The 27166-nt window shown below is 45.8% G+C and overlaps 1 protein-coding gene across 8 annotated transcripts in view; it reads right to left on the reverse strand.

The window, feature by feature from the left end:
• HDGFL2 (HDGF like 2) overlaps window positions 1-27166 on the reverse strand; it is a 261045-nt gene that overhangs the window by 112988 nt on the left and 120891 nt on the right. For 2 of the 8 annotated variants that reach the window (XM_044306444.1, XM_044306437.1), the window contains one exon: window positions 24379-24478. The exons of the other annotated variants lie outside the window; for them this stretch is intronic. In XM_044306444.1, coding sequence (XP_044162379.1) covers window positions 24379-24478 — 100 coding nt within the window. The remainder of the gene's footprint in view (window positions 1-24378; window positions 24479-27166) is intronic. 8 annotated transcript variants of the gene reach the window in all.

The following is a 27166-nucleotide window of genomic DNA, read 5'->3' on the forward strand; positions in this document are numbered from 1 at the left end:
TATCAGTAGAGTCATACATGCGATCACCCACGCCATCAAATCTAAGTCCCCTCTTGTACTCCTGGGCACAGATGCGGAGAAGGCGTCCGATAGGGTTAGCTGGGCCTATATGGAGAAAGTACTACAAGCCTTTGGCTTCCCTGAAGGCCTCATCAGAGCTATCTATACTCTATACTCTGCACCGTCTGCGAGAGTACTAGTCAACGGCACCCTATTGAACGCCTTCCAAATTATGATTGCTACATTCTGTGTAGTTTGCTCTTGTGGTGCATGTGGACCGCGCCGACATCCTCCATTGTATGCATAATTTGCTGGGGTTAGTCGATTACTGCGGTCCACATGCGGTTGGGCTGCTCCCCCAATAAAAGACACGCCACAGTGTCAGGGGTTTAGCAGCTCCTCCAGAATTGCCACTATATATTTTAATTTTTTGTTTTTCTCTTTCTGCCTTGTTAGATTTGAGTGCGTTTGCCTTTACTTGGCATTCAAACACTCTTTTGCACCTGGTAACCTCCATCACATGGTCTGGTGTGGGTGTGACTCGCGGCCTGGCTTCATTCACATAGTACTACCGCAGTATACATGCTGGGCATTTGTGGGAAGCTTGGCTGCGAGCTGAATTATATCACCGCCAGACCGTGTTCACACCATAGTTAGAGCAGCGGTTAGGACCCATTGCCATGCTGAGAGCCGTGACGTGGTGCATGATGGGCTCCGATATATCCATGACTGGAATATATTGGCAAAAGTCTCAGCTTTTAATACCTTTATTCATGTCTTGCCAGCATAGTCAGTGTTATATCTGTTTGGTGCATTTTCTCTGTGTGTTTCATATGATTGCTACATTCTGTGTAGTTTGCTCTTGTGGTGCATGTGGACCGCGCCGACATCCTCCATTGTATGCATAATTTGCTGGGGTTAGTCGATTACTGCGGTCCACATGCGGTTGGGCTGCTCCCCCAATAAAAGACACGCCACAGTGTCAGGGGTTTAGCAGCTCCTCCAGAATTGCCACTATATATTTTATTTTTTTGTTTTTCTCTTTCTGCCAAATTAGAAACGGTACTCGTCAAGGATGCCCATTATCCCCCACCTTGTTTGTACTCACCCTAGAGACGCTTCTTCTTAATTTCCGCCAATCCCCCACGATCAAAGGAGTGAAACTAGGCAGATTTACTGCTCCTGATGACTTACTGCTCCTGTTGTCAAATCCTGAAGAGGCTTTGCTGGAGGTTATGCAGATTTTCGAAACTTTTGGGGTTATCTCAAATTTTAAGATAAATTTCGATAAGTCGGAGGCCCTTGGCATTTCCCTCCCAGCTGTCCTGCGTACTAAGGTCAAAGCCCTCACACCATTCAAGTGGCCTACACAAGCAATAAAATATTTGGGGGTGACGATCCCGATGGACCCCAAGTTGTTGTTTAGTCTTAATTTCCCCCCGCTACTCTCCAAAGTCACCTCTATTCTCTCTAAGAGCAGCTCTCCTTTACTAACCTGGCTAGGCAGGAGAAATGTCCTCACCACCTACATCCTGCCGCTGATAATGTACACCTTGAGAGCCCTACCCATATCGGTACCTGTTAGTTTCATTAATAAACTACAATCCATCATGAGCAGTTATTTGTGGGATAAGAAGCTCACTAGAATGTCCTTTCACCTTCTTTCCCGAAGAAAGAAACATGGGGGTATCTCCCTCCCTGACCTATCAACCTATATACAGGCTATTAGTTTGGAAAGGTGGCTTAAACTGGCCAGACAAGAGACATTCTGTATGCATGTAGATTTAGAATTGGCCCTGTTTGGTAAGGAATTGTTCCATAGGTTATGGACACCTGAGAGGACAGGAGAAGGGACCAAAGTAGATAGCGTACTCACCAGAGGAATGCTGCATATTTGCCATAAGTCTTTGGTCTTAACATCTGCTCAGGACAAGATTTCTCCCTTAGCTCCTATCTCCGTTATCCCCACACTACTATTCCCACAAATTAAATCTCCATCAGACATTTGGCTATCAATGTCACATCACAGATTAGGAGATTTGAAAGGATTACAGATCACTTCCGACTTCTATACTGCCCTCTCGGGTGTACCTGCCCCTGGTAAAGATTTCATTCAAAGAAATGACTTTGAGAATGCTTGTAGGCAGTTTATGATTTCCAAATTTACCCCTCTCCCTGATCCATCATGGTTGGAGAATTATGTTCTGCTGCCAAATTTACCTCATAAATGCACCACCCTCATTTATAGGCAGTTCTAAGTGAGAGCTATTCTAAGCGAGAGCTATTCTAGCGTACCGCCCTGGGTTGCTGAGTGGGGAAAAGAACTCCACCTTGAATTTAGTGACACTGACAGTAAATGGATTCAGAAATCTTCGCACGGCTTTTCCAAGTGCATAAAAATTCAAGAAAACTCTGAAGACAGCGTTGCGTTGGTACAGAACCCCCGAGTTCCTTTTTTTCAAATTTCAAAAGAGATTTCAAACATTGAGGTTCTGATTAGTGGTCTGACCTGAGGTGTAATTAAAAATATTTTTTTCCATATTGTCCTCCTCTAAAACCTATGTGCGTCTTATAGGGTAAAACGTTGTGGCGTGAAAGAAGATGTAGTGTCGAGGATTGAGAAAGGTATGTTCAGATGGTTAGGAATACCCTTATGAAGTAAATAACAATGTACCTTCCTATATATTTTAAGTTTAAAAAATTGGGCTCTCAAAAAATTAAAAATCGCTGTTTTGTCGATATTTGGCTCATTTTACTAATAAGGTTGCCCACCACTGCACTATATCAATACAAGGCTGCCACCTAGTGGCCTGTATTGATATATACATCTAATTGACTCGGAAGCCAGCTTGGGGCTTCGGTCAATTAGATTGAGGTAACAGGGCCCCGATCTCAGCTGGGGAACGCTGTTACCGGACCGGAAGCGTGCGACTTCCGGTTCCGGTCTGTGCAGATGCCATAGTCACATTTGACCACGGCATCTGAAAGGTAAGATGTATGCCGCGGGTCTCTGCTATTTAAAATGGCCCCGTGGCAAAGGCACCTACTGCACGGCGGGCGCCATGTTTAGGGATCGTACAGCCATCATGAGAGATGACCCGCCTCCAACCAGGTAGGGACAGGAAGAATAAATTTGACCCTCCTCCGGATCCTCCTCAGTGTCTTTCTGGACCGACAGCCTAGAGAGTCTATTCCTCATATATGTATATAAATTTTATTTTTTCATTCACACCGACACGCACCTCCACCCACCTCCACCCTATCTACAATTCCAAATGTTTGGTTGAAGTCATTGCTGCCAAAGGAGGTTCAACCAGTTATTAAATCCAAGGGTTCACATACTTCTTCCACCTGCACTGAGAATGTTTACATGGTGTGTTAAATAAAAACATGGTAACATTTTATTCCGTTTGTGTTCTTAGTTTGAGCAGACTGCGATTGTCTATTGTTGCAACGTAGAAGATCAGATCACATTTTATGACCAATTTGTGCAGAAATCCATATCATCCCAAAGGGTTCACATACTTTTTCTTGCAACTGTATAATTTTTTTTTTGGGGGGAAGGAAACCTATGCTGTCATGGAGGATTCATGAAAAAAGGATTTACCGGTAAGTAATTTGGTTTTTCCATTTCATCCTCCATGACGGCATAGCATAAGATAACAGATTATTTTTTCTTGTTTAGGGAGGGACTATGGCCTGTAACACCTTTTTACCAAAGGCAAGCTCCTGACTAGCCCTAGTATCCACCCTATAATGTTTAATAAATGTATGAGGGCTTGACCACGTTGCTGTCCTACAGATTTTTTCTAATGAAGCGCTTGCTCTCTCAGCCCAGGGTGCTGAAACAGATCTTGTAGAGTGTGCTGTAAAAGATTTCGGTGGAGATTTTCCTAAGTACTTATAGGATTCTGAGATGGCCATTTTTATTCATCTAGACAATGAGCTCTTTGTGGCCTTGTGCCCCTTATGTGCTCCACTGAATGAACAAATAAGTAGTCAGTTTTTCTGAACTTTTTGTGATTTCTAGATGGAGCAAAATATCCCTACGCACATCTAGCCTGTGGAACTTCTCTTCTCATTGTGTTTTCGGATTTGAACAAAATAATAGAACAATAATTTCCTCTAGTCTGTGGAAATTTGATACAACTTTAGGAAGAAATGAATGATCTAATCTGAAAACGATCCTGTCTGAAAACACAATACAGAAGGGTTTCACTATTTTTAGATCTTGAATTTCGCTTACTCTACGCGCTGAGGTAATTGCCACCAAAAATAAGGTCTTCAGTGACAAATACCTCAGAGAGGCTTCTGACAAGGATTCAAAGGGAGCATTTATCAGTCCTGATAGCACTAAACTGAGGTCCCAGGGGGAAACAGTAGATCTTAGGAATGGTCTTAACCTGTCTGCCCCTTTCAAAAAACAGATAACCCATGGGTGGTCAGCAATTTTTTCATCAAACAGCACTTAATACTGATATGTGTACCCTTAATGTATTCGGGCGTAATCCCTACTCAAATCCTGTTTGCAGGAATCCTAAGGCCCCTTTCACACGGGCGAGTTTTCCGTGCGGGTGCGATCCGTGTGGCGAACGTATGGCACCCGCACTAAATCCTGACCCATTCATTTCTATGGGGCTGTGCACATGAGCGATGTTTTTAACGCATCGCTTGTGCGTTCAGTTGAAATCGCAGCATGCTCTATATTTTCCGATTTTGACGTGACGCAGGCCCCATAGAAGTGAATGGGGTGTGTGAAAATCGGATGGCATCCGCAAGCAAGTACGGATGCCGTGCGATTTGCACGCATGGTTGCTAGGAGACCATCGGGATGGAGACCCGATCATTATTATTTTCCCTTATAACATGGTTATAAGGGAAAATAATAGCATTCTGAATACAGAATGCATAGTAAACCAGCGCTAGAGGGGTTAAAAAAATAATAAAAAATAATTTAACTCACCTTAGTCCACTTGCTCGCGAAGCTGGCATCTCCTTGTGTCTCCGCTGCTGATGAACAGGACCTGGGGTGAGCTACTCCATTAAATAGAGCTTAAGGACCTTCGATGACGTCACTCCGGTCATCACATGATCTTTTACCATGGTGAATCACCATGGTAAAAGATCATGTGACGTACCATGTGATGACCGGAGTGACGTCATCGAAGGTCCTTAACCTGTATTTAATGGAGCAGCTCACCCCAGGTCCTGTTCATCAGCAGCGGAGACACAAGGAGATGCCAGCTTCGCGAGCAAGTGGACTAAGGTGAGTTAAATTATTTTTTATTATTTTTTTAACCCCTCTAGCGCTGGTTTACTATGCATTCTGTATTCAGAATGCTATTATTTTCCCTTATAACCATGTTATAAGGGAAAATAATACAATCTTCAGAACATCAATCCCAAGCCCGAACTTCTATGAAGAAGTTCGGGTTTGGGTACCAAACATGCGCGATTTTTCTCACGCGAGTGCAACGCATGACAATGTTTTGCACTTGCGCAGAAAAAAATTGCGCATTTTCCCGCAACGCACCCGGCTCTTATCCGGGCAAAAAAACTCACGCCCGTGTGAAAGAGGCCTAAAACTGCTTGAACAGAACATTTCTGAGAAGAGACCTTAGCTTGAACACACCAATTACAGTAACTTCTCCAAACTTTAGGAGTAAATTTTGGAAGTCACTTCTTTCCTGCTGGCCATAATGGTGTCAATAATGGCATCCGACCTCAATATAACCCTTTCAGGTTCCACGTTGCAAGATGTAACCTTTCTACTTTGGGATGACAGATAGGACCCTGCGAAAACAGATCTCGTTTCGAGGGAAGAATGCATGGGCTCTGAACTGACAGGTTCTTCAGCAAAGGGGAACCATTGCTTTTTTGGCCACAGAGGAGCTATCAAAAGCCGGATCTTTTTTAGTACCCTGGGAATAAGTTGAAGAGAGGGGGGGGGGGGGGGGGGGGGGGAAGGCATATGCCAGTTGTAAGTTCCACTTCTGTCACAACACATCTATACCTATGTTCCTTTCAAAGGGGTTCAGGGAAAATAACTTTTCTAATTTTGTGTTTGCTGCTGAGACAAATAGATCTACTTGTGGGGTCCCCCATAATTCTGTTGTGTTGTCCATCCTTACTTGAATGTCCTTTCCTTTTATGTAATGAGACAATGCCTTTATCGCTTCCCAAATAACTGCCAACTCTCTCTGATTTGAAGAGAGGGGTCTCTGACTGTCGGACCATTGTCCTTGGAAAGAAATGAGAGCAGTGCGCTCCCCGTCCCCAAAGGCTTGCATCTGTCGTAATAACTAGCAGATGTTCGGGATTCCAGGGAACCCTTCTCATCAGATGTTCTGTATTTTTCAACCACTGCAGGGACTGATTTACTTGTAAGGGAATTTGAATTACCCCCTCTAACGATTCCTGACTTCTGTTCCAACACCATAATATTCACTGTTGTAGAATCCAAGTGTGGAACTGTGCCCATTTTATTGCCGGGATGCACGAAGTCAAAGAACCCAGTAGCTTCATGAACCCTAATTGTGTATACTGATTTTGAAATTGAGACCTTTTCGTTTATCCCCATCACCTTCTGAGTGGGAAGAAATGTTTCTTGAAGAGTATATTCTAGATGGACTCCTAAAAACATAAAATTCTGAGATTGGCAAGGATTTGATTTTTTCCAGTTTATTATCCAACCTGTCTGATAAAGGGTCTGACAAGTTATGAACAAATTGTTTTCCAGTGTTTGAGCCGCCTACAATTAACAGATCGTCCAAATAGGGAATGATTAGGATGTTCCACCTTCTTAAGTGAGCCAACACCTCTAGCATTACTTTGGTAAACACCCTCGGGGCAAAGGTGATTCGAAAGGGAAGTACTTTGAACTGGAAATGTAGTTTTTTCCCCCAAAAAACTGCTATGCGGAGAAATTTCTGAGATTTCTCGCATACAGGAATATGGTAATATGCATCTTTTAGATCTATAGATGCCCCCCAAAAAAATCTCCTTTTAACAGATTTATTGTGGATCTTATGGTCTCCATTTTGAATTTTTCGCATTTTATTAACCTATTCAGGATTTTTAGGTTTGTCATTAGTCTGAACCCGCTTTTTTTTTTTTTTTTTTTTTAACCAGAAAGACTATTGAGTAATGGCCCTTTTTTGTTGAGAGACAGGAACCCGGATAATAGCTTTTTGAGCCAAGAGATTCCGAAACCCTTCTTCCAATTTTTCTTGTAAAAAGGACAATCTTTGAATTGGGTTCACCTTGAAGACGTTTAAGGGAGGAGGAAGACTAAAAGTAATATCGTAACCTTTTGCAATAATGTTTAGTACTCAAGGATTTACAGTGATCTCTTCCCATTCTTTTATATAAAAAAAAAAAAAAAACTTTAGTCTTCCTCCCACCTGAAACCTGGTGTCATTGTTTAGAAGATTCTGTATTTTTTGGGGTAAACAAGAAGCCTCTGTTTCCATACTTGATTTTTTATTTTATTTTTTACTTTGGACCAGTGTATTTCCCTAGATCTTTTTGCCTGAAAGGCACCCCCTTTTTTAACTCTTCGAAAGGGAAATTTGTATCCTTAGAAAAGAGTTTTTTAGAGTCAGAAGTCTTTTCTAAAATGCTTTGTAAATCCTGGCCAAACATCAAGTTTCTATGAAAAGGTAAACTACATGAATTTAATCTTGGAATGGATATTACCTGTCCAAGATTTTAACCAAAGAGCTCTTCTAGCCACTACTGCTGGTCCAGTGGCTTTTGCTGCCATTCTGACCAACTCGGCTGTAGAATCAGACAAGAAATACACTGCTTTTAAGAGCAAAGGGAAGGGGCTCCTTCCTTTAGGAGAGCTTATAACTGCAATAACAACCTTTTCAAGAATCTAGATACGGACGTGGCGGCAAGATTAGGTTTGAATAGAGCAGTGCTAGCCTCCCAGGTCTTTTTTTTTTAAGTCTGATCTGCTTTCTTATCCATGGGGTCTTTTAGGGTCCCCATGTCGTCAAATGGAAGTGCATTTGCCCCTTTGACCAATTTTGACAGACACACAAAGACTTTACGGCAGGATGTTAGCAAGGCCTCATCCGCTTCACTAAATGGGAGGAGACGTCTCAGTTTTCATGATATATAATTTTCTATCTGGAGTTTTCCATTTTCCTTTTATTAATTCTTTTGTATCTTCAGAGGTAAAGAGAAACTTTTTGAATTCTGAATCAGACCCAGATGAATCCAAAGAGTCCAGATCCTCTGAATCTGCTTCCCGTTCAGAATCTGCAGATAACGAACTGGAGACACTCATTTTGGGATCCCTATGTTTTGAGCTAGATGTCCCCGGATAAACTATAGGATTTTCAGCTAGGGCAGACCTAATTACATCCCTTAGTTCTGCCTTAATAGACGGAACTAGGTCTTTTGCCATATTAGTGGTACATTTTTTTGCAGAGTTTTTTTTACTATATGTATCAGGCAATTTTATCTAACATAAAACACACTTTTTAGTTTTCGTACTAGACTTAGCTTTCTGAGCCCCATCCTTATTACTCTGCATACATACAGGAAGAGAGGGAGACAGAGGTACAAGGGGTTAGTATTAGTAACACAACCAGCATTCCCCCCAAAAAGACTTACTTACTTGCAATAGTAGGGCCTTGACCAGTACCTAGCTCAGACATGTTTGTGTAATGACCGGCAACACGCACAGGGAGGAAAACAGGGAAAGCCCTGCCCAAGGGAGAGGGAAAGGTGGTGACCCCTAACTCACCTTGCAGCTGGCACCTGCCTGCCCTGACGTCCCTAGACGGGTTCCTCACCCGTGCGGCGATCACGTGCCTAAACCCTGGCTTTCCCTGAAATGAGCCCTAGATAATGAACGGGCCAGTGGGATCGCTAGTCCTCACCACTGCACTAAGAGGGAAACACCAGGGAGAGGACAGACAAACACAAACACCCAGGTGGACGGCAACAATTGTCCACAAAGGTCCAACAGGGATCCGGAGGGTAGCGTTCTAAGGCAACACTCAGAGAACGCAGCAACACAGCTCCAGTGGGTCAGAATAGATGTCCAGGCAGGAAGCTCTATATCTGGCAACCAGAGAAGTGTGAGAGGGGAATATAAGGAGGATTGGGAGTGCTGGACAAGGAACAGCTGAGAGAAGGAGCTACGGATCCCTGAGTGAGCCAAAAGGGTTTGTAAAGCAAACCCAGAAAGCTACAATAAGGAAACTTCCCTATCTGACATAGAGCGTGCAGCCAACTGCTGCGACCTCCTGACCCCGGGTACAACGGAGTCAGGCATGGCTCTTGACACCCTCGTGACAGTTTGTCTGCACTACCTCTGATCCCCTTTAAATACTCTTACCTGTAGACCTCAGATCAGTGGGCAATCTCCGCCATGATCTTGCACATCAATTGTAGCTCTGCCCCCTCAGCGTACGTTCCACAGATCGGAAGTACCTCCTGGAACGCACGTGAACCGCATCAGACTTCAGGTGGAATCTTCGCGAGTGCCGAATGGATCGTGATGAGGAGCTTGCAATACAACCGGAGGGACTCCCTGAGTGTCTGGTCACACATGGACCTCCACCCCGACGTGCTGAGCGGGAGGTAAGGAGCAGTGATCTTGAAGGGCTCACCAGCACCTCAATACCCAACTAGGACTCGGGTGCTGCCTGCTTCCCTCATGTGTATAAGGCATTCCATTTTCTTCTATCCACTGCCTCTGCCTGCCTTAGAACAGAAACAGGCTCATAGCAAGTGCCATGAGGATGATCCATCTCCCAGAAGGGACAGGAAGACACTGAGGAGGAGCCGGAGGAGGGTCAAATTTATTCTTCCTGTCCCTATCTGGTTGGAGGCGGGTCATCTCTCATGGTATGCCGTCATGAAGGATGAAAGGAAAAAAAATTAAAAATTATGGGGAGGAGTTCTGGAGGGTGAGGAGGAGAAAGAAAATGTATCAAAAGGTGTTATCCCATTATTAGTATAAAATATAAAATCATACATAATCTAGTACATGACCATTTCTGACAAAGCTAGAACCAGTCCTGTAAATCACATGGATCCAGAGATCGCCCCAGTCACTATTCCAATTGCTCTGCAAGAAATATTTCAAACTGGCAGCTTAGGGGAGAGTGAGCAGGACAGAGAAATAAAAATAAATAAAAAAAAGCCATCAGCAGATGGTGCTGTACAGAAATATTTCATTGAATAACTCAGCAGCTGTAATTCATTTTTAATTACTTGCTATTACAAAAGTATTCATATCCAGTTGCTGGTTTGAAAACTTATTCGTGGGACAATCCCTTTAAATATCTTTTTATCAACTGTATTCACTGAGGAAAATGAAATGCAGAGTGTCAAAGTAAAAATGTGGCCGGGGGCGGAGCCAACTGAGCATGGTGGAAGACGTGTGAGCTCTGAGCTCTGAGCTCCCCACCATATCACCCGATCTACAGCTATTTTACAGCCCTGACCGATTCAAATATGGGCAAACTCAGCAAGGAGAGAGGTGGCGATGTCGTCCAGGTGACTAAGACAAAGAAAGCCCATGGAGACTTAGATAAATACCGATATAAGAAGACCGCTTCTCCGGCAGTCAGAGGGGAGATGGCGGCGGTTGAAGACAACGCTGCAGCCCTAGACATCGAGTCAGATGATGCCAGCTCCTGCGCGCCTTCAGACCTGCCGGATGATCCGGACCCTGCTTCGATTACCAGAGCCTTCCTGCAGCACTCCCTGCAACAATCCTTAGCTCAAGCCTTGTCCCCGATGCTATCAGAACTGGCAGCCATCAGATCAGAGGTAACGCACGTAGAAGCACTGGAGTAGAAGCGTTGGAAGACTTTCAGACTGCTGTGATTCAACACAGTAATGGTCTCCAAAGCCAAATGAGATCCCTCAGTTCCCAGGTGGACAGTGTCTATCTCCACCTAGAAGACCAGAAAAACAGGGGGGAGAAGGAAGAATGTGAGGATAAAAGACCATCCCCGAACCTGTTGCAGTGGAAGCACTGCTGGACAGTGTCAGGCAGATATTAGCCATACTTGTGGGAGCAGAGTGGGCTAATAACATCACCATCGAAAGAGCGCATAGAGCGCCTAGGCCCAAGACTGCGACAAGTGAACCGCCTAGGGATACCATATGTGCCCTCTTGAATTACCTTGATACAGCTGCAGTACTCAAAGCGGCAAGGGAGAGAGAAGAGGTCACCTTTGAAGGGAACAAAATCCTGCTGTTTCAGGACTTGTCAGCGAGCACCCTGGCTAAGCGCAAGGCGTTGAAACCCCTCACGGCTGAATTGAGGGAGAGGAGGCTGCCCATGAGGTGGCTTTTCCCATTTGGTCTTAGTACCACTATCAACGGTCGACAGATACAGTAGTTATCCGCCATCCAGATGAACTTCCCAAGATTTGGGAGGCTCTTGAGATCACCCCGCTGGAATACCCTTCGTGGCTCCCTTCTGCTAACATGGAGAAGTTACCTAAGCTTGCTGCCCCGTCACCTTGGCAAGCTATGCCCAAGCACAAGAATCCGAAGAAGCTGCTGCTGACAGGGGACTGGTTGCTCTTTCCTGAAGTTAGAGCGTTCAGGTTCAGCTTCTCTCACTGCTGCCTATAGCTCCAGTGAGCACTGTTGTTTTCTCCTTACTATAAGTGTGCACTTTAGTATTTGAAATTTAAAGTTGTCACAGTTAATGAATGTTTGTACCCAGCTTTTCTCAGCACTTTACTCATATGTTTAAAATGACATGCTTTGGAACTGTGAGAGCGGTGTTGCTGTTTTAACATCACCAAGGGGATGGGGAATAGCAATATCTCTGTCTCTACATGTCGGTTATGAATCTTAAAAAGGTACAAGTTTATTGGTCAGTTTAACTGCTATTATCTAAGACAGTGTTTCCCAACCAGTGTGCCTCCAGCTGTTGCAAAACTACAACTCCCAGCATGCCTGGACAGCCTTTGACTGTGTGGGCATGCTGGGAGTTGTAGTTTTGCAACAGCTGGAGGCACACTGGTTGGGAAACACTGATCTAAGATCGGGTGAGAGGTACATCTAGATTTTTCTAGAAGTCTCTGCCTATGTCCCCTCCCCCAGTCTCTTATCCTCATTATGTTATTGCTCTACTGCGCTGTACAGCAAATATGGGGCTGAAAAGCCCTTTCACCCTGTTAATATTTGTTTTAATGTCTTTTTATTTAGTTTTTCTGAGTCGAGTCACTAGGTTCACTGCCATCAGATTTGAGGTTGGTACAGATATTAAGTCACCTTGATATGACGCACATCACACTTTATTCACTTAATGTGAATGGAATGAACATTCCACAGAAACATAGCCAGGTATACCACACACTTAGGAAGGAAAACCCTGACATTGTGTTTTCACAAGAAACGCACTACAGACATAAACATGCTCCCAATATGACTAGTAAACATTTTCCGGACTGGCATCATGCCACCCATTCCTCGGCACCAAGAGGTGTCTCTATTGGTTTCAGTAAAAATCTCCCATTTCAGTTAACAGCGAAATTGGTCGATCCCAATGGCAGATATCCAAGGGGAAATTCAATAGTCACCCTTGCCACTATATACGCTCCAAATAAGGGACAAGTTAAATGGTTTACACAGATGTTCGACTCCTTGAAAATGTTCACTGAAGGAATTTTGATACTGTGTAGGGATTTTAATTTTGCACTGGATCATTTGGTGGATTCCACGTCTGCCACACCTCAGTTATCAGGAAAACAAAAACGTAGATTTCAGGTAGCTTTGGCAGAGGTGGGTCTATCTGATGTGTGGAGATTACTTCACCCGGAGGTTAAGGACTTTACCTTTTTCTCTAAGGTTCATGGCTCTTACCAGCGCCTAGATTATATATTTTTATCTAAGGCTGCTTTCACACTTGCGTTCGTCGGTCCGCTCGTGAGCTCCATTTGAAGGGGCTCACGAGCGGACCCGAACGCAGCCGTCCAGCCCTGATGCAGTCTGAATGGAGCGGATCCGCTCAGACTGCATCAGTCTGGCGGCGTTCAGCCTCCGCTCCGCTCGCCTCCGCACGGACAGGAGGACAGCTGAACGCTGCTTGCAGCGTTCGGGTGTCCGCCTGGCCGTGCGGATCCGTCCAGACTTACAATGTAAGTCAATGGGGACGGATCCGTTTGAAGATGCCACAATATGGCTCAATCTTCAGGCGGATCCGTCCCCCATTGACTTTACATTGAAAGTCTGGACGGATCCGTACGAGGCTATTTTCACACTTAGCTTTTATATGCTAAAATAATGCAGACGGATCCGTTCTGAACGGAGCCTCCGTCTGCATTATTATGATCGGATCCGTTCAGAACGGATCCGATCGAACGCTAGTGTGAAAGTAGCCTAACAATGCTAAACCCGCGATTAAGGAAGCGACCATAGGGTCTATAACAATCTCAGATCATGCCCCTGTGAGCATGAAGCTGCAAATTAAGGACATGCCTGGGAAGTCCTGGTCATGCAGGCTCAACTCAACTTTAAACTTTAATGGAAGAAAATGAGCACAAAGAAGGAGTTAATAAAGTACTGACGGATTATTTTAGTCTGAACGAGACGCCTCAGATATCGAACCAATCTTGTGGGAGGCCCACAAGGATGTAGTAAGGGGGGAAGTTATTAGCATAGGTTCCAAAGTCAAGACAAAAAGGACACGGATAATAAATTCCCTGCTCTTGCAAATATCCACGCTGGAAAAAATACACACAAAAAGGCCCAGACAGACAAGGTTTTGAATCAATTAAAATCCCTAGAGGTCCCATCTAAAGGATAAACTGAATATTAAATCAGCTAAAATACTTCAAGCTCTGCATTTCAAATATTATTCGCATGGAGATAAAGGCTCCAAATTAATGTTGAATTTGTTAAAGACCCAGAGGAATAGATCCTTCATTCAGGTAGTTAAATCTAAAGAAGGGCACAGGTTAACTGCTACCCCGACAATAGCAAAATAATTTTGTAGGTTTTACACTTCTCTATATAACCTGGAAGGTGAAGGTGGGACTGAAAACAGCATCAAGGATTTTCTGAAGTCCATTGATGTGCCTGTCTATCTTGTCTGCCAGGGATAAGGCGGACCTGCTAAAACAGTTTACTGAGGAGGAAGTTGCTAAGGTTCTCCATAGCATCCCATCTGGGAAAAACCCAGGACCGGATGGTCTCCCTATAGTGTATTATAAGAAATTTGCAGACATACTGATTCCGTATTTCACTAAGCTTTGCAACTCTCTTCTCGGCGGTTTGGCTCTTCCTCCACAGGCTAAGGCAGCAACTATCACTATTATTCCCAAAGAGGGGAAAGACCAGGAAGCGTGTGGTAGCTATCGCCCAATCTCGCTCCTTAACACAGATTTAAAATGGTGGGCTAAACAGCTAAGTCACCATATGGCTGGTTTGCTGCCTGGGCTGGTGGGGGAGGAACAGGTGGGATTTGTGCCTGGCAGAGAAGGTAGGCATAACATTAGTCGGGTGGTGAATGCGGTTTGTTATGCTAAGAAGAAAAACATGCCTTTAATCTTACTAGGGACAGATGCCGAAAAGGCATTTGACAGAGTTGGCTGGCCTTACATGAGTAGTAACACTACTAGCGTTTAGCTTCCCTGATATATTCGTCAAAGCCATTTTCTCTTTGTACTCAGCCCCCACAGACCGTATTTTAGTAAATGGTACCCTGTCTGACCCCTTTATTATCAAGAATGGTACTAGACAGGGATGCCCCCTCTCCCCTACTCTGTTCATTTTAGTTCTAGAAACGTTACTGTTGAAGTTTAGACAGGACCCTAGTATCAGAGGAATTAAATTTAAGGGGTTAGCTTTAGCTAGAACGAATGGGGCCCCCTCTACATGTGCGCATGGAGAGAGAAGTTTTAGGAAAACAAGGTTTGCATTTGCTTTGGCACAGGCCTCCTACATCGGGCTCCCTGGGGCTTATAAATAAGTGTCATTACTAATGGAACTATTAAAGAGTGCTAGAAGTCACCGGCGTTAAACCTTAGTAAAGGCTGCTTATCCCCAGTTACTCCTCTTGATGCATTGCCTTATGTCCTATCAGTAAAGGTGATGTAGACCAACCCAGTATGGGACTCTGTATCGGAGATCAGAGTGGGAGATCTATCTAGGTTGCCCTTCTCCTCAGATTTCTATGAATCCCTCCGAGGTGAACCACCGAAAGTAGGTTCAGATATACAAAAATGGGACTTCGAGGTTACATGCAGGAAGTATAAGTCATCTAAACACCTCCCGTTGGTGGACCCATCTTGGTTAGAGACCATGGTCTCATTGCCCAAATTACCACCTAAAAGCCTATCACTAATCTACAGACAGATCCTAGAAAAAAGAGGTGATACACCGCCCTCCTACCTAAGGGATTGGGAAAGAGAATTAGATGTAAGTATAGAAGACTCTAGTAGATCCTTCATCCTGTCACACTCATCTGGAAAACCCATGTGTGTCAGGGTGCAAGAGAACCCTCTTAAAACCCTAACCAGGTGGTATCGTACACCTGAATTCCTATACAAAATTCAGTAATTCAAGTGTCTGCTGGAGATGTTTAGAGGGAGTGGGCAGCATCTCTCACATATGGTGGTACTGTCCGAAGATTAGGCAGTTTTGGGATTCAGTGGAGGGCATCATTGTTGAGGAAGGGTTGAGACGTATGCATATATATCCATGCATGCCCGCAAACACGTGCAGGCATGTATGGTATATATGCATACATTAACCAACGCACCATGGGATGATGTGCGCAGATGTGCCCAGCATCTGCGCACGTCTGCTCATGGTGATCCCCAGGGGCTCATGGTGGCCCCTGTGGGAAATATGTGACCCCTTATAATATATGTAGGGGCTTGTGCCCCCTTATATATATATATATATATATATATATATATATATATATGACTGCGTCCCCATCTATAATCCCCCTTATATATTATCAGGAGGACATATATGTGTATCTGCCATGGCTCTCCCCCAGGTGTGTGTGTGTATATGTATATATATTATATATATTTGTGGTCAAGGCTCGGGGGGGGGGGGGGGGGGGGGGAGTGTGGGAAGAGGTTGTGAACGGACACGGTGGGACCTGACTTGGCTGGTGGTGTGGACTTGGCTAGGTGGTGTGCCTTTAGCCACGTGACGCGGGTAGCCAAAAAAGGGGGCTAACCCAGGGAGTCTGAGCTGAATGAAGCTGAAAAAGAGGGAGGGTCGGGTGGGGCACTGCACGATGCCGACACCAGAGGGAGGGCGTGAGCCGGCTAAATACCCTACGCCCCTCCCACAAATGCAGGCTGGGGGCAAAACAAGGATTTTAGGTGGTTTATTGTTGTGAGTTTACAGAACCAGACTGGAAAAGGCTTTGGCGATTTCGACCCGTGGATGAGGGATATAGCGGGAAAAACAGGAGGATTGCCATCGTCCCATCTTCCGTATGACGTGAGCGGGGACACCATGTTTGGAGGCTGCCGATGCGGCCCCGATTCGGAAGGAGTGCCCGGAAATGGAAGCAGCGTGGAACCCCAGACCCGAAGCTATGGAACGAATATGCCTGATGAACTGCGCGGATGTCAGTGACAGCACGGGAAATGGCAGTAGGGGGGCTATCGGGAGTTCTGTCATTTAGAGAGAGGAGAGCAGCTGACTGAACATGGAGACTGGGCACCAAAGATTGCACGAATTGAAGTATTCGACCTGTACCGGTGGACCGACCTGGGAGGTTTTGGAGGAAGGTAGGGAGAAGGTGAAGTGGTCTGAACTATGGTGGAGCTGGCTGATGACCGGTCCTGGATTCCGGGCTGAGGTGCAGCAGAATTCCCCCGGCCTGAGAAACCCATAGAAGCTGAGGTAGAGAGCGGCTTTGAGGATCAAGCTTCTAAAAGGGCCAAAGGGATTACCATCTAGGGCGTGGAAGGGGAAGAGAGCTTCTGGATGCCTCTCAGAACCGCCTTGACCGCCTGGGAAGAAAAGAAGGAGGCGTGATCGGGGTGACTGATCATGTGGTGGTGCTGGATGCCCGCTAAATAAAGTCTGATGGTGTTGTGGGACAAATGGAGTTCCTTGTGGCAGTATGCCAGGAAGGCCAGGACGAAGGAGACTCTGTCCCTGTCCCCCCTGGGGTGAAGGCGGGCAAACCGCCTGAAGGTGTTCCACCCTGTTAAATAGTTCCGAGCACAATTAGCCGAGAGAGACTTGCGTATGAGACCGTGGGCCGCGGAAAGGTACTCTTCTAGTCCATGACCAGGGCTTCGAACCCCGGAGGGTTGATCCCGACTCTCCGTGCTCCCGGCATAACCTGAAAAAACAAATTAAAGTTTAACCGGGAAAGAGCATCGGCCGCGGTATTCTTCTTGCCCTCTATGTGCCTGCAGATGACACGAAAGTTATTTAGAAGAGACAACCAGGTGAGCCTGCGAACCAGGCGCATGACCTTGGGGGAGCTGGACCTGCCCCTGGCGAGGATGTCGACCACTGCCTGGTTGTCAGTCATGAAGCACACTGGCCTGTTGCTCCATGACTGCCCCCAGACCAGAGCGGCTGCGACGATGGGATAAACCTCGAGCAGGGGGGAGGACCTGGCAGCCTCCTGGTCTGAGGAGACCTGCGCGGGCCAGGGACCCGCAAACCATTGATCCCCGCAGATGGCCCCGAAACCGAGGGAAGCAGCAGCATCGGAAAACACCAGGGGGGAGGCCTCGTCCCACTGAGGAACAAAGAGAGAGATGCCATTCCAGCTGGACAAAAATAGAGACCACATGGCCAGATCCGCCAGCGCATCACGCCCGAGGTGGATGAGGGCATGTTGATCTGAGGCTGCTGGGAGGAGTCTGAGCAAGCCGGCGGTAAAAGACCTGCCTTGGGGCATGATCCTGGCGGCAAAGTTGAAGGACCCCAATAGAGACTGGAGTTCCAACTTAGACACCGTGCGGGTGCCCACGAGCCTGGCCACAGAGTCCTTTAACTTGTTTAGTTTGTCCAGGGGGAGGCTGGCCTCCATCCTGATGGTGTCCAGGGTGATGCCCAGGAAGGTGATCACCCTGGCGGGGCCCTCGACCTTAGCTTGAGCCACTGGAACGTTCAGACGGCTGAACAGGCTGAGGAGGCTGTCCAACCTGTCTGGGGCGTGTTCGGCCTGCTCGATGAGCAAGAAGTCATCCAGATAATGGATGACCCTCGGGCAGTGGGCATGGTTGACCAAGAGCCAATGGAGCGCTTGGGCGAACTGGTCAAAGAGCCAGGGACTGCTCTTTGACCCGAACGTCAAGCGGGTGGCAAAATAATACTTTGCCCTCCATTTGATGCCGTAGAACTTCCACAGGTGAGGCAGGATAGGCAGCAATTTGAAGGCATCCGCGATGTCCGCTTTAGACAGCCAAGCTCCTGCCCCGACCTGTAGAATGAGCTCCACGGCCTCTTCCAGGGACGAGTACTGCATAGAGAACTCGTCCGACGGAACCAGAGAATTGAGGCTGGGGACGCTGGATGCATGAGGAGCAGACAGGTCATAAATTAATCTTTTTTTATTGGAGGATTTTTTTGTCACCAGACCTATGGGGCTGACCCGGTACAGGGGGAAAGGGGATTCCGCAAAAGGACCGATCATGAAGCCCTTCTGCAACTCTGCCTCCAACAGATCGTCCACCGCCCTGGGATCTGCCAGAGAAGAGAGGAGGTTGGGGCACTCATGACTGATCTGTGGAAGGGTGACTAGCCCGGTATGGAAACCCTCCGAGAAACCCTGAGTGAGAAACCGGACAAAACTGGGGTCGTGATGTTGTTGGAGGAGGGAAAGTAACAGGTCAACGTTGACCCCGCCTAGTCAGGAGCGTTTTGACGTGCGTTGAGAACAGGAGGACTGGGGATGGGCCCTGAAACAGACGGTGCAGATGTGCAAAGCCTTGCATTTATCATAACTGCAAAAACCCAGGTTGAAGTTGTTGCAGATCTGATTTTTTCCTAGGAAAGCGATGGGACGACCGAGTTTGTCCGTGGTGGGGTTGGGTTTCTGCGCCCGAGCTGAAAGTGGGCCTGGCCGGGGATGGGTTGGTGACATGGGGGCACCAATCAGATGAATGGAGGACTGATTGGCAGCTGGCGTAGGCTGGGGATTTTTGCCCGGCGAAGTGCCTGCAAAAGATCTCCATATCCAACACTGCCCAGTTGGTAACATGCTGGTGCTGGAGGAAAGCCGCTGCAGCTTTGGCAGAGAAGGACCGGTGATATTCATAAAAGGCGGTACCGCCATATCTGTAACCCAGCTCGGTGACCTTGGACATGTATGTGTCTAATTCCGCCCTGCGGTGGGGATGAATGGAGCACACTATGTCCCGGTACAGGCTGAAGGTCAGCAAAAATTCGGGGATGGACAGTTTCTTGTTGAGGCGGACATCCTTGGACCTCAGCACCACGGACACATCACCACAGGCGATTGTCCGGTTTTCGACCGTGTCATGGGTAGAGATTAGGATGGCGGCCAAATTTATGTCGTTTCCCGCCAGGATATCCCGCCTGATGTTCTCTGGCACAAAGAACGCGGGGGCGATGTCCGGAGAGACCAGACTTGTACCTGGGACGTTGGCTTGGGAAGTAGAAGGAACGGCTTCGGGCTCTGGCGGAGGAGGAGGCGTAGCAATCTTGCTCTCGAAGGCCTGGAGCCTGGAATCAATGTGTGACATCGAAGACGCTAGATTGTTGATGGTCGCGTGGAGTTGGGTCAGGGAGAGCTGGATGGTCGACATGGAGACCAGTTCTTCGGAGGCTCCGGGAGATTCGGGAAAGAGCAGACGATATAGTTCCGCCTTTCGTGCAGATGCCGAGTGGCGGATCCCTTTCTTCCTCAGTTCGGCGATCATCTTGGGGATGGTCCAATGCCTATAAGATGCGCGGCTGGCTGCCTCGGAGACCGCTGACTCAGGGATGGACATCGAGTCCTCAATGTCCGAGACGTGAGACATGTTGCACGATGAAACCGGACCCTGTGGACGGATCTGACGTGAATTGACAACCCCTCGTGCAACCCCTCAGCTTTTTTTTTTTTTTTTGAACTTACCTGAAGCCTCAGAAGGTTTAGGGTGGAAAAATGTTTGGAAACCTGGGAGCAATTGAACCAAACTCGGGCAAGTCCGTGAGGAGGGTGAACTTCACACCCTGCGAATCTGAGATTGGTAAGTGAGGAAAAACAATTTTTTCATCCGGTACCTGCGGGAAGAGGTACCCCAACATGTGCTGGCAAGACGAAACTTACGTGGTGATGAAAACGGAGAAAAAGAACCTTGGAGGTGGCAGGCCGAAACGTAAGAACGCTGAAACGATATCAGGCGATGGAAGGACAACCTGAAAGAAAAATACGAAAAAACCGAGCGGGCTGAGCGTATCAGGTAGTGATGAACATGACCTGGCGTAACCAAGTGAACGAAGATCGCCGGGCCCTGAACACGACCGAGAGCCGAGACGCGTCTGGAAACGAAGCCCCCACTGGCTGCCAGTGTGGAAGTGACCAATGTGGCAGGCAGTGAGGAGACATGACCCGTGCGTGATGGCAATGGCGAGCAACAGGCCCCAAACGAGACAGGAAAAGACGCCTGAACTGACCGTGATAGGTACACCTGTGGAGAGGGAGAATGAGGAACAGGACAGTAAGAAAGGAAAGTGACGAGAAGTGAGGTGCCGACCCCAAGAATGAATCTGAAAAGACGAACAGGTCACCAACATGACTGACCAAACGGGACATGAACCACACGTAACAGGAGGGAGGACATGACGAAGGATTGACCAGTAAGAGGCCATGACGAGGACCTGCACGTATCAGGCAGAAAAAAACAGAAACAGAAAACCCGAACATATCAGGCGGACAGACACGAAGACGGAAACCTGACCGTATCAGGTAAACGGACACGAAAACGGAAACCTGAACGTATCAGGCAAACAGGCAGGAAGACGGAAACCTGAGCGTATCAGGCTGAAAGCCCACAGAACAACCTGAACGTATCAGGCAACCGGACCTAAAAAGGAACTTGTACGTATCCGGAACATATTAGTGCAAGACAGGAAGAGAAAACCACCTGGACGTGCCTGGAAGGAGAAAAAATGGCGGCAAGGTAAGCTAGAACAGGAGCGGACATTAACCTTTATTTTTATTTTATTTTAAACCGGGGCTGGCACCGCAGCATGCCTAGCCACGGCACCTGCTCCAGAAAGGCCCGCACGAGATGCCCGTGCCAACCGGCCACAGCATCCCCGCGACGTGTCTGCCCAGCTTGTTCTGACCTGGACATGTGACCCTGCATGAAAAACACCTGTGGAGTGCCTTCCATGTTGGAGCGCAGTATGAAGGTAAGGGGTTCCCCCTGTGAGCCCCCACTGTGGAGCGCAGGGAAGGCTGGTGAAGGAAGGCACCTCCCATGGTATGGAATTGGTTGCCGATGCGTTCCAGCGTGGAACGCAATGGGGAAGTAGTGGAGCTTCCGGGATTGCGCATGCCGATGCGTTCCACCGTGGAACGCATCGGGGAGGTAGTGGAGGCGGTGCGGGCCAGGGCGCGCGGATGAGCGCTGCAGGAGGAGACGCGCTGATGGAGGAAGCGGAGCCGGAGGTAGGCGCCCGAGATGTAGCACGGCGGCGAAGCAAGCTGAAGGCACTTACCAAAGGAGAGACCGCCGCACGGGAGAAGCGCAGCCTCTGCTTCGTTGCTCTAGCCGGAACCGGAAGTCGCACTCGGATTACGTCGCCGTAATCCGAGAAGCACTGCACGATGCCGACACCAGAGGGAGGGCGTGAGCCGGCTAAATACCCTACGCCCCTCCCACAAATGCAGGCTGGGAATCGAGCCTGCTATACATATATGCCTATAACTGCCCATGTATGCCCCCAGGTTTATAATGAGTATATATATGTATATAGATGTGCCCCAAGTGTATATATATATTGTAACGGACCGTTTCAGCAGACAAGGGGTTAAGATCCGTTTAGGCGATATACCCCTTTCTGAGAGACAGGCACAGCTACTGCAGAACACCAACCTCCCGAACTGGATACAAAATAGCACTCCAAACTGGAACCTCGCAAATAGCTGTCAGCAGGCGAACAGGAAAAGCGTACACTCGGCTTACACTCCTGGCAATCAGTCTCTAACAGCATACAGGGAATCCCCCCAATAACGAGACAAGGCTCTGTCTTGAGGGTCAGCAGTGATCTGACTGTACTTCAAGTACAGCTTCTTTTATTGATAAAAAAAAACAAACAAACATAGTACTGCCCACAGGGTTTTGAAATCCAACCAATCAGTAATTCACAACACACACAATGTAAATACAGCAACCAATCGTTCCCGTCCCCTAGAGGACCAGAATGGAGACTGCGACACAGAACAGATACAACATATCCCCACAATGCATCATGGTTTCCTCCTCTCCGCCTGGGAGACGACTGAAGACAATCCAATTATCTCTCAGGACAAAGGGGAGATCACCAATACACATGTGGAGACAACAGGACAGATACACCATTTAAACACACAATGGGACAATAGAACCACACCCAGCATATTCCTCCCAAGCTGACAAGTTACACTTATTATAAGTTGTTACAACTTTGTGAGGTTACATTGTCCATACATATAACTAACATCATAACTTGGGGGACAAACCTATCCAAAATTCCCTGGAATAGGTTCAGGGGTTTAAAAGTTACTATGGGCCATAATCCTGAGGCAAGAGGCTAGCAACCAGCCCCCTCCAAAACACCGTGGCGAGGTTGGTTTCGTCACACATATACATATTATATATATATATATATATATATATATATATATATATATATATATATATATATATATATATATATATATATATATATATACATATATACATACATACGTCACAGTCACACTATGATGTCACACCCCTGAGAAGGGGGGAGGTGGGGGTTTCTGAGGCTGATATAGGGGCCTGAAACCAGGAAGAAGGGCTCTTGCAACCGGACCAGAACCAGACACACATAGGAGAGAGCAGCTACATGATGACCAGCTGGAAAAGGCCTACTCTGGAAGGATTAAGTATCAACCCTATAACCCCTGATCTACCCCCTTATTTATATTGTAGTGTGCTGCTATAAATATATATATCAGAGATAGAGATGATAGAGATGATAGAGATGGAGATGGAGATGATAGAGATGGAGATGATAGAGATGGAGATGATAGAGATAGAGATGATAGAGATAGAGATGATAGAGATAGAGATGATAGAGATAGAGATGATAGAGATAGAGATGATAGAGATGATAGAGATATATATATATATATATATATATATATATATATATATATATATATATATATATATATATATATATATATAATTATAAGCAATGCCTGATCCCTGCAACTGCTGACCCTGGTCCCTGCTGTATCCCTGATACCCTTGCCTCTGACTTCCACCCCTGGTTAACCCCCACCCTGATAACTCATTACCCTGTGTTCCTTGGCCTGCAGGTATTAACCCTTGCAGGGCCACAATTGTGTGATTTACCCTCTTGTAGGGACAGTGAGTAGCCAGGCGGTATTATTGTAAGTATAGCTAGTGTGTGGGGTGGAATTTGGGATTGTGCTGTGTAGTGTAGTTAGGTTTGTATTGTGTTTATTGTAGTGCCGTTTCTATACTGCGGTGTGTACTTCTATATGTATATATATTCATATCCATTGATCTATGAATATATATATATATATATATATATATATATATATATATATATATATAGATAGATATAGAGGGTTGTTAGACTTGTATAATTGTATTGTGTATTAAATATTCCTTATTGTTCATAATACAGTGTATGGTGTTTTTACTAGTCGCCGCCCTAGTATAGTGATAGTAAGTCGCACATAGTGTAGTTCAGTGTAGTGTATAGGTAACAGAGGTATCTATATTTGTATAGTATGATAAAGGCATAAATGGGCGGAGTCATCACTAGACGATTTGCCTATTTATGAATATTAATTATCGATATTTGAATAAATATTGGTGATTAATATTCCCCTTTTACAATCATGAATAAAATTTGTTCAGGGCACTTGTCACTTACTGCCCCCCTAGTATTGTTGTGGAAACCTGAAGGCAAATTTATTCCCCATAAAAATAACCTTCAGACACACATGATTATGGCGGCCAAACTACTCGTTCCAGCTCTGTGGAGAACTACTGATCCGCCTAGTGTTTCCATGTGGTATGAGAGGATGAACCACCTTTTTAGAATGGAGAAATTATCGAGTTGGGAGTCTCATAACAGACAAGGTTTTTTTGAATACCTGGCAACCATGGTTGTTGCATATGGAAACTCATCAAGTACCAGTAAGGGCCTACTTACCAGACCAGAGTGTTCCGAGTTCTCCCCTCCGGAAATGTGATTAAGGAGAGGAGATATATATAATTACATTGAGATTGATCTTCAGCCATCCCCACAAGTACTAGATCAAGTGGAAGTAAGATGTGATTAATATTAACATCATATAGTATTTAGACTTAAGATGCTTAAAGTACTCGCTAGTGGAGTGAACTTACTCGGCTTTTTTATTTATTTCTATGCGTTTTACATGTATTTTCTTTTTCTTTTTGTAAGATATTGTTCCACAAATTGTGAAACAACAACAAGTGAATAAAATTAACAATGCATGATAAGTTAGCTTGGAAGACTTACATATGATGGAGGTTATGTCTGTGATTTGCGTTGTATTGCTACTTTGGCCAGTTGCACTGGTCCTGCCTTTTTTCCAAAAATACTAAAGTATATGTGATTATATGCTTTTATTGATGTTACACATAATAAAAAGAGATTATTTTTTTTTAAACAAAGTAAAAATGTTGCCTGTCTGACCCAGTTCAGCAGGGTCTTAAAAAGATTAATATAGACAAAATCACCCAGTCCAGATGGCATACACTAGGCTAAAGCAAATCATAGATCCAACGTTGATTCAAAAACTTTGTTTAAAGATGCTCAGGTCTCCAGACAGCATTAAAAGACATTTAAAATTCTGAATCCAAAGTAGAGTTTGCTACCAGCTGGTACCTCAGATTGCTATTTTAAAATGTTCTTAAAAGATGCAGAAATAATTACCGAATTAATTCAGCGAAGTCTCGTGCAACTTTAGTTTAACCTAATTTTGCCTCCACGGACAGCATAAAAAAAAAAAAAAAAAAAAAAAAAAAAAAAAAAAAAGGGTGTTTGAATGAATCGACTTTGGATCTATGATCCGAAGCGTGATTCGATCAACACTAGCAAACACCCTTGTATTTTAAGAAAATTAAAGAGCCTCTGTCAGCACAATCAACGCCATCAAACCAGGTAGGGTTGATCATGCCGGTTAAAAAGATACCTTTCTTTTTTTGTCTGTAGGTTTAACAGCTGCAGAGATCTCTGCGTTTTTAGTCATATAAAAAGGAGCAAGTTGGAGCACCATGGGTTGCTGAATTACATTAAGTCAGTGTAATTCAGTAAATTCAACGACTCTCAGAGTCGCACAGCATTATAAATCATTATAATGCTGTGCAATCTTGTCGGAGGTCAGGAAGGGAACTCACACTGACACACTCTGCAAGTATCGATTTCCATGAAGACGGCAGCGAGACGCTAGCTTCCCCCAGAATTTACAACTGAATCCATCTTCTTTTTATTAGGGCTAAGAAGCTCTGACCTCTTTGTAGGTTCATCTCTGTACAGGGTCTGCAAAAACATCACAGGACCTTTTAACCTATCTGCTTGTGTTTTTCTTGTCCTTACAGGATGGGGCAATATATAGCCGTTATAGAGAAATAAATAAATTTTTTCTTTGCATTGCCCTATTCTTACCATCATAACTTTCTTTTTTATATGTCTACATCTACAGAGTTGTGCGAGGGCTCATTTTTTTGCAGGGTGATCTGTATTTCTCATTTTGGGGTGTGTATGACGTCTTGATCAAATCATATTACTGTATATACTGGCGTATAAGACTACTTTTGAGCCCTAGAAAATATTTTCTAGAGTGGGGGGTCGTCTTATACGCTGGGTATGGCGGGAGCTGCAGTGCCGGGATGTCCGAATTATCAACAGAGAGAGCCCGGGCTATTGCCTTGTATCCCCAGCAGCTGAGAGCTGCGATGTAACCCATGGCATTTGCCCCCCCTGCGCTGTACCTTGTAAACCGCCCCCTGCTCTGTACCTTGTATGCCTCCCCCCTGCTCTGTACCTTGTATGCTCCTTGTACCGCCATCCTCCCGGCCGCTCGCATTTCGCTCCTACGCATGTGCGAGATTTGATGCGGCGAGCGTGGATACACGGGATCCTCGCGGCCGCTCGCTCCTGCGCATGTGCGAGATCTCCGTGCGGCGTATCTAAGTGCGCCGCAGATGTGCATATGTGAATATGAAGAATAACATAACAAAAACACATGTTCAGGGTATAGGTGGCACATGTTTAGGGTCTGGGAGGCAGGGAGGGAGGACAAGGAAGGTGGTGGGATGCAGGGATGGTGGTGATACCATGGGATGGCGGTGGTACCTAGGCATGGTGGTGGGATGCAGGGATGGCAGTGGTATCTAGGGATGGTAGTGGTACCCAGGGACGGTGGTGGGATTCAGGGATGGCGGTGGTACCCAGGGATGGTGGTGGGATTCAGGGATGGCAGTGGTACCCAGGGATGGTGGTGGGATGCAGTAATGTACTGCTGTGTGTTGAAAAAGGGGTAGTCTCATACGGCAAGTATATCCCAAACTCTATATTTTCAGTGTAAAAGTTGGGGGTCGTCTTATACGCCGGCATATACGGTATATTGTTTTTGAGGGAAGGTGAAAAGACTGAAGAGTTTCGCTGTTCACCGTACAGGATAAATACTTTTATTTTTAATGCTTCGGGCAATACACAGTTTATGGTTATTTTCACTGTTTATTTTTAAAACGGGGAAAAGGGCAGATTATAATTTTTATATATTTGCATTTTTATTTATTTATTTTTTTATTGCTCGTCGTAGACTGCAATAAATTACCATTGCCTAATAGGAACTCGATATGGCAGAGTTTGCTGGAGGCTATCAAAGCAACAATCTCACCACACACACACAGAACGCTCCTGGTATTTGTGATCATGGCATCAGAGCAGTAAATTGACCACAGCACGAGTG

The sequence above is a fragment of the Bufo gargarizans genome, chromosome 1 (genome assembly GCF_014858855.1).
Source record: "Bufo gargarizans isolate SCDJY-AF-19 chromosome 1, ASM1485885v1, whole genome shotgun sequence".
Lineage (NCBI taxonomy): Eukaryota > Metazoa > Chordata > Amphibia > Anura > Bufonidae > Bufo > Bufo gargarizans.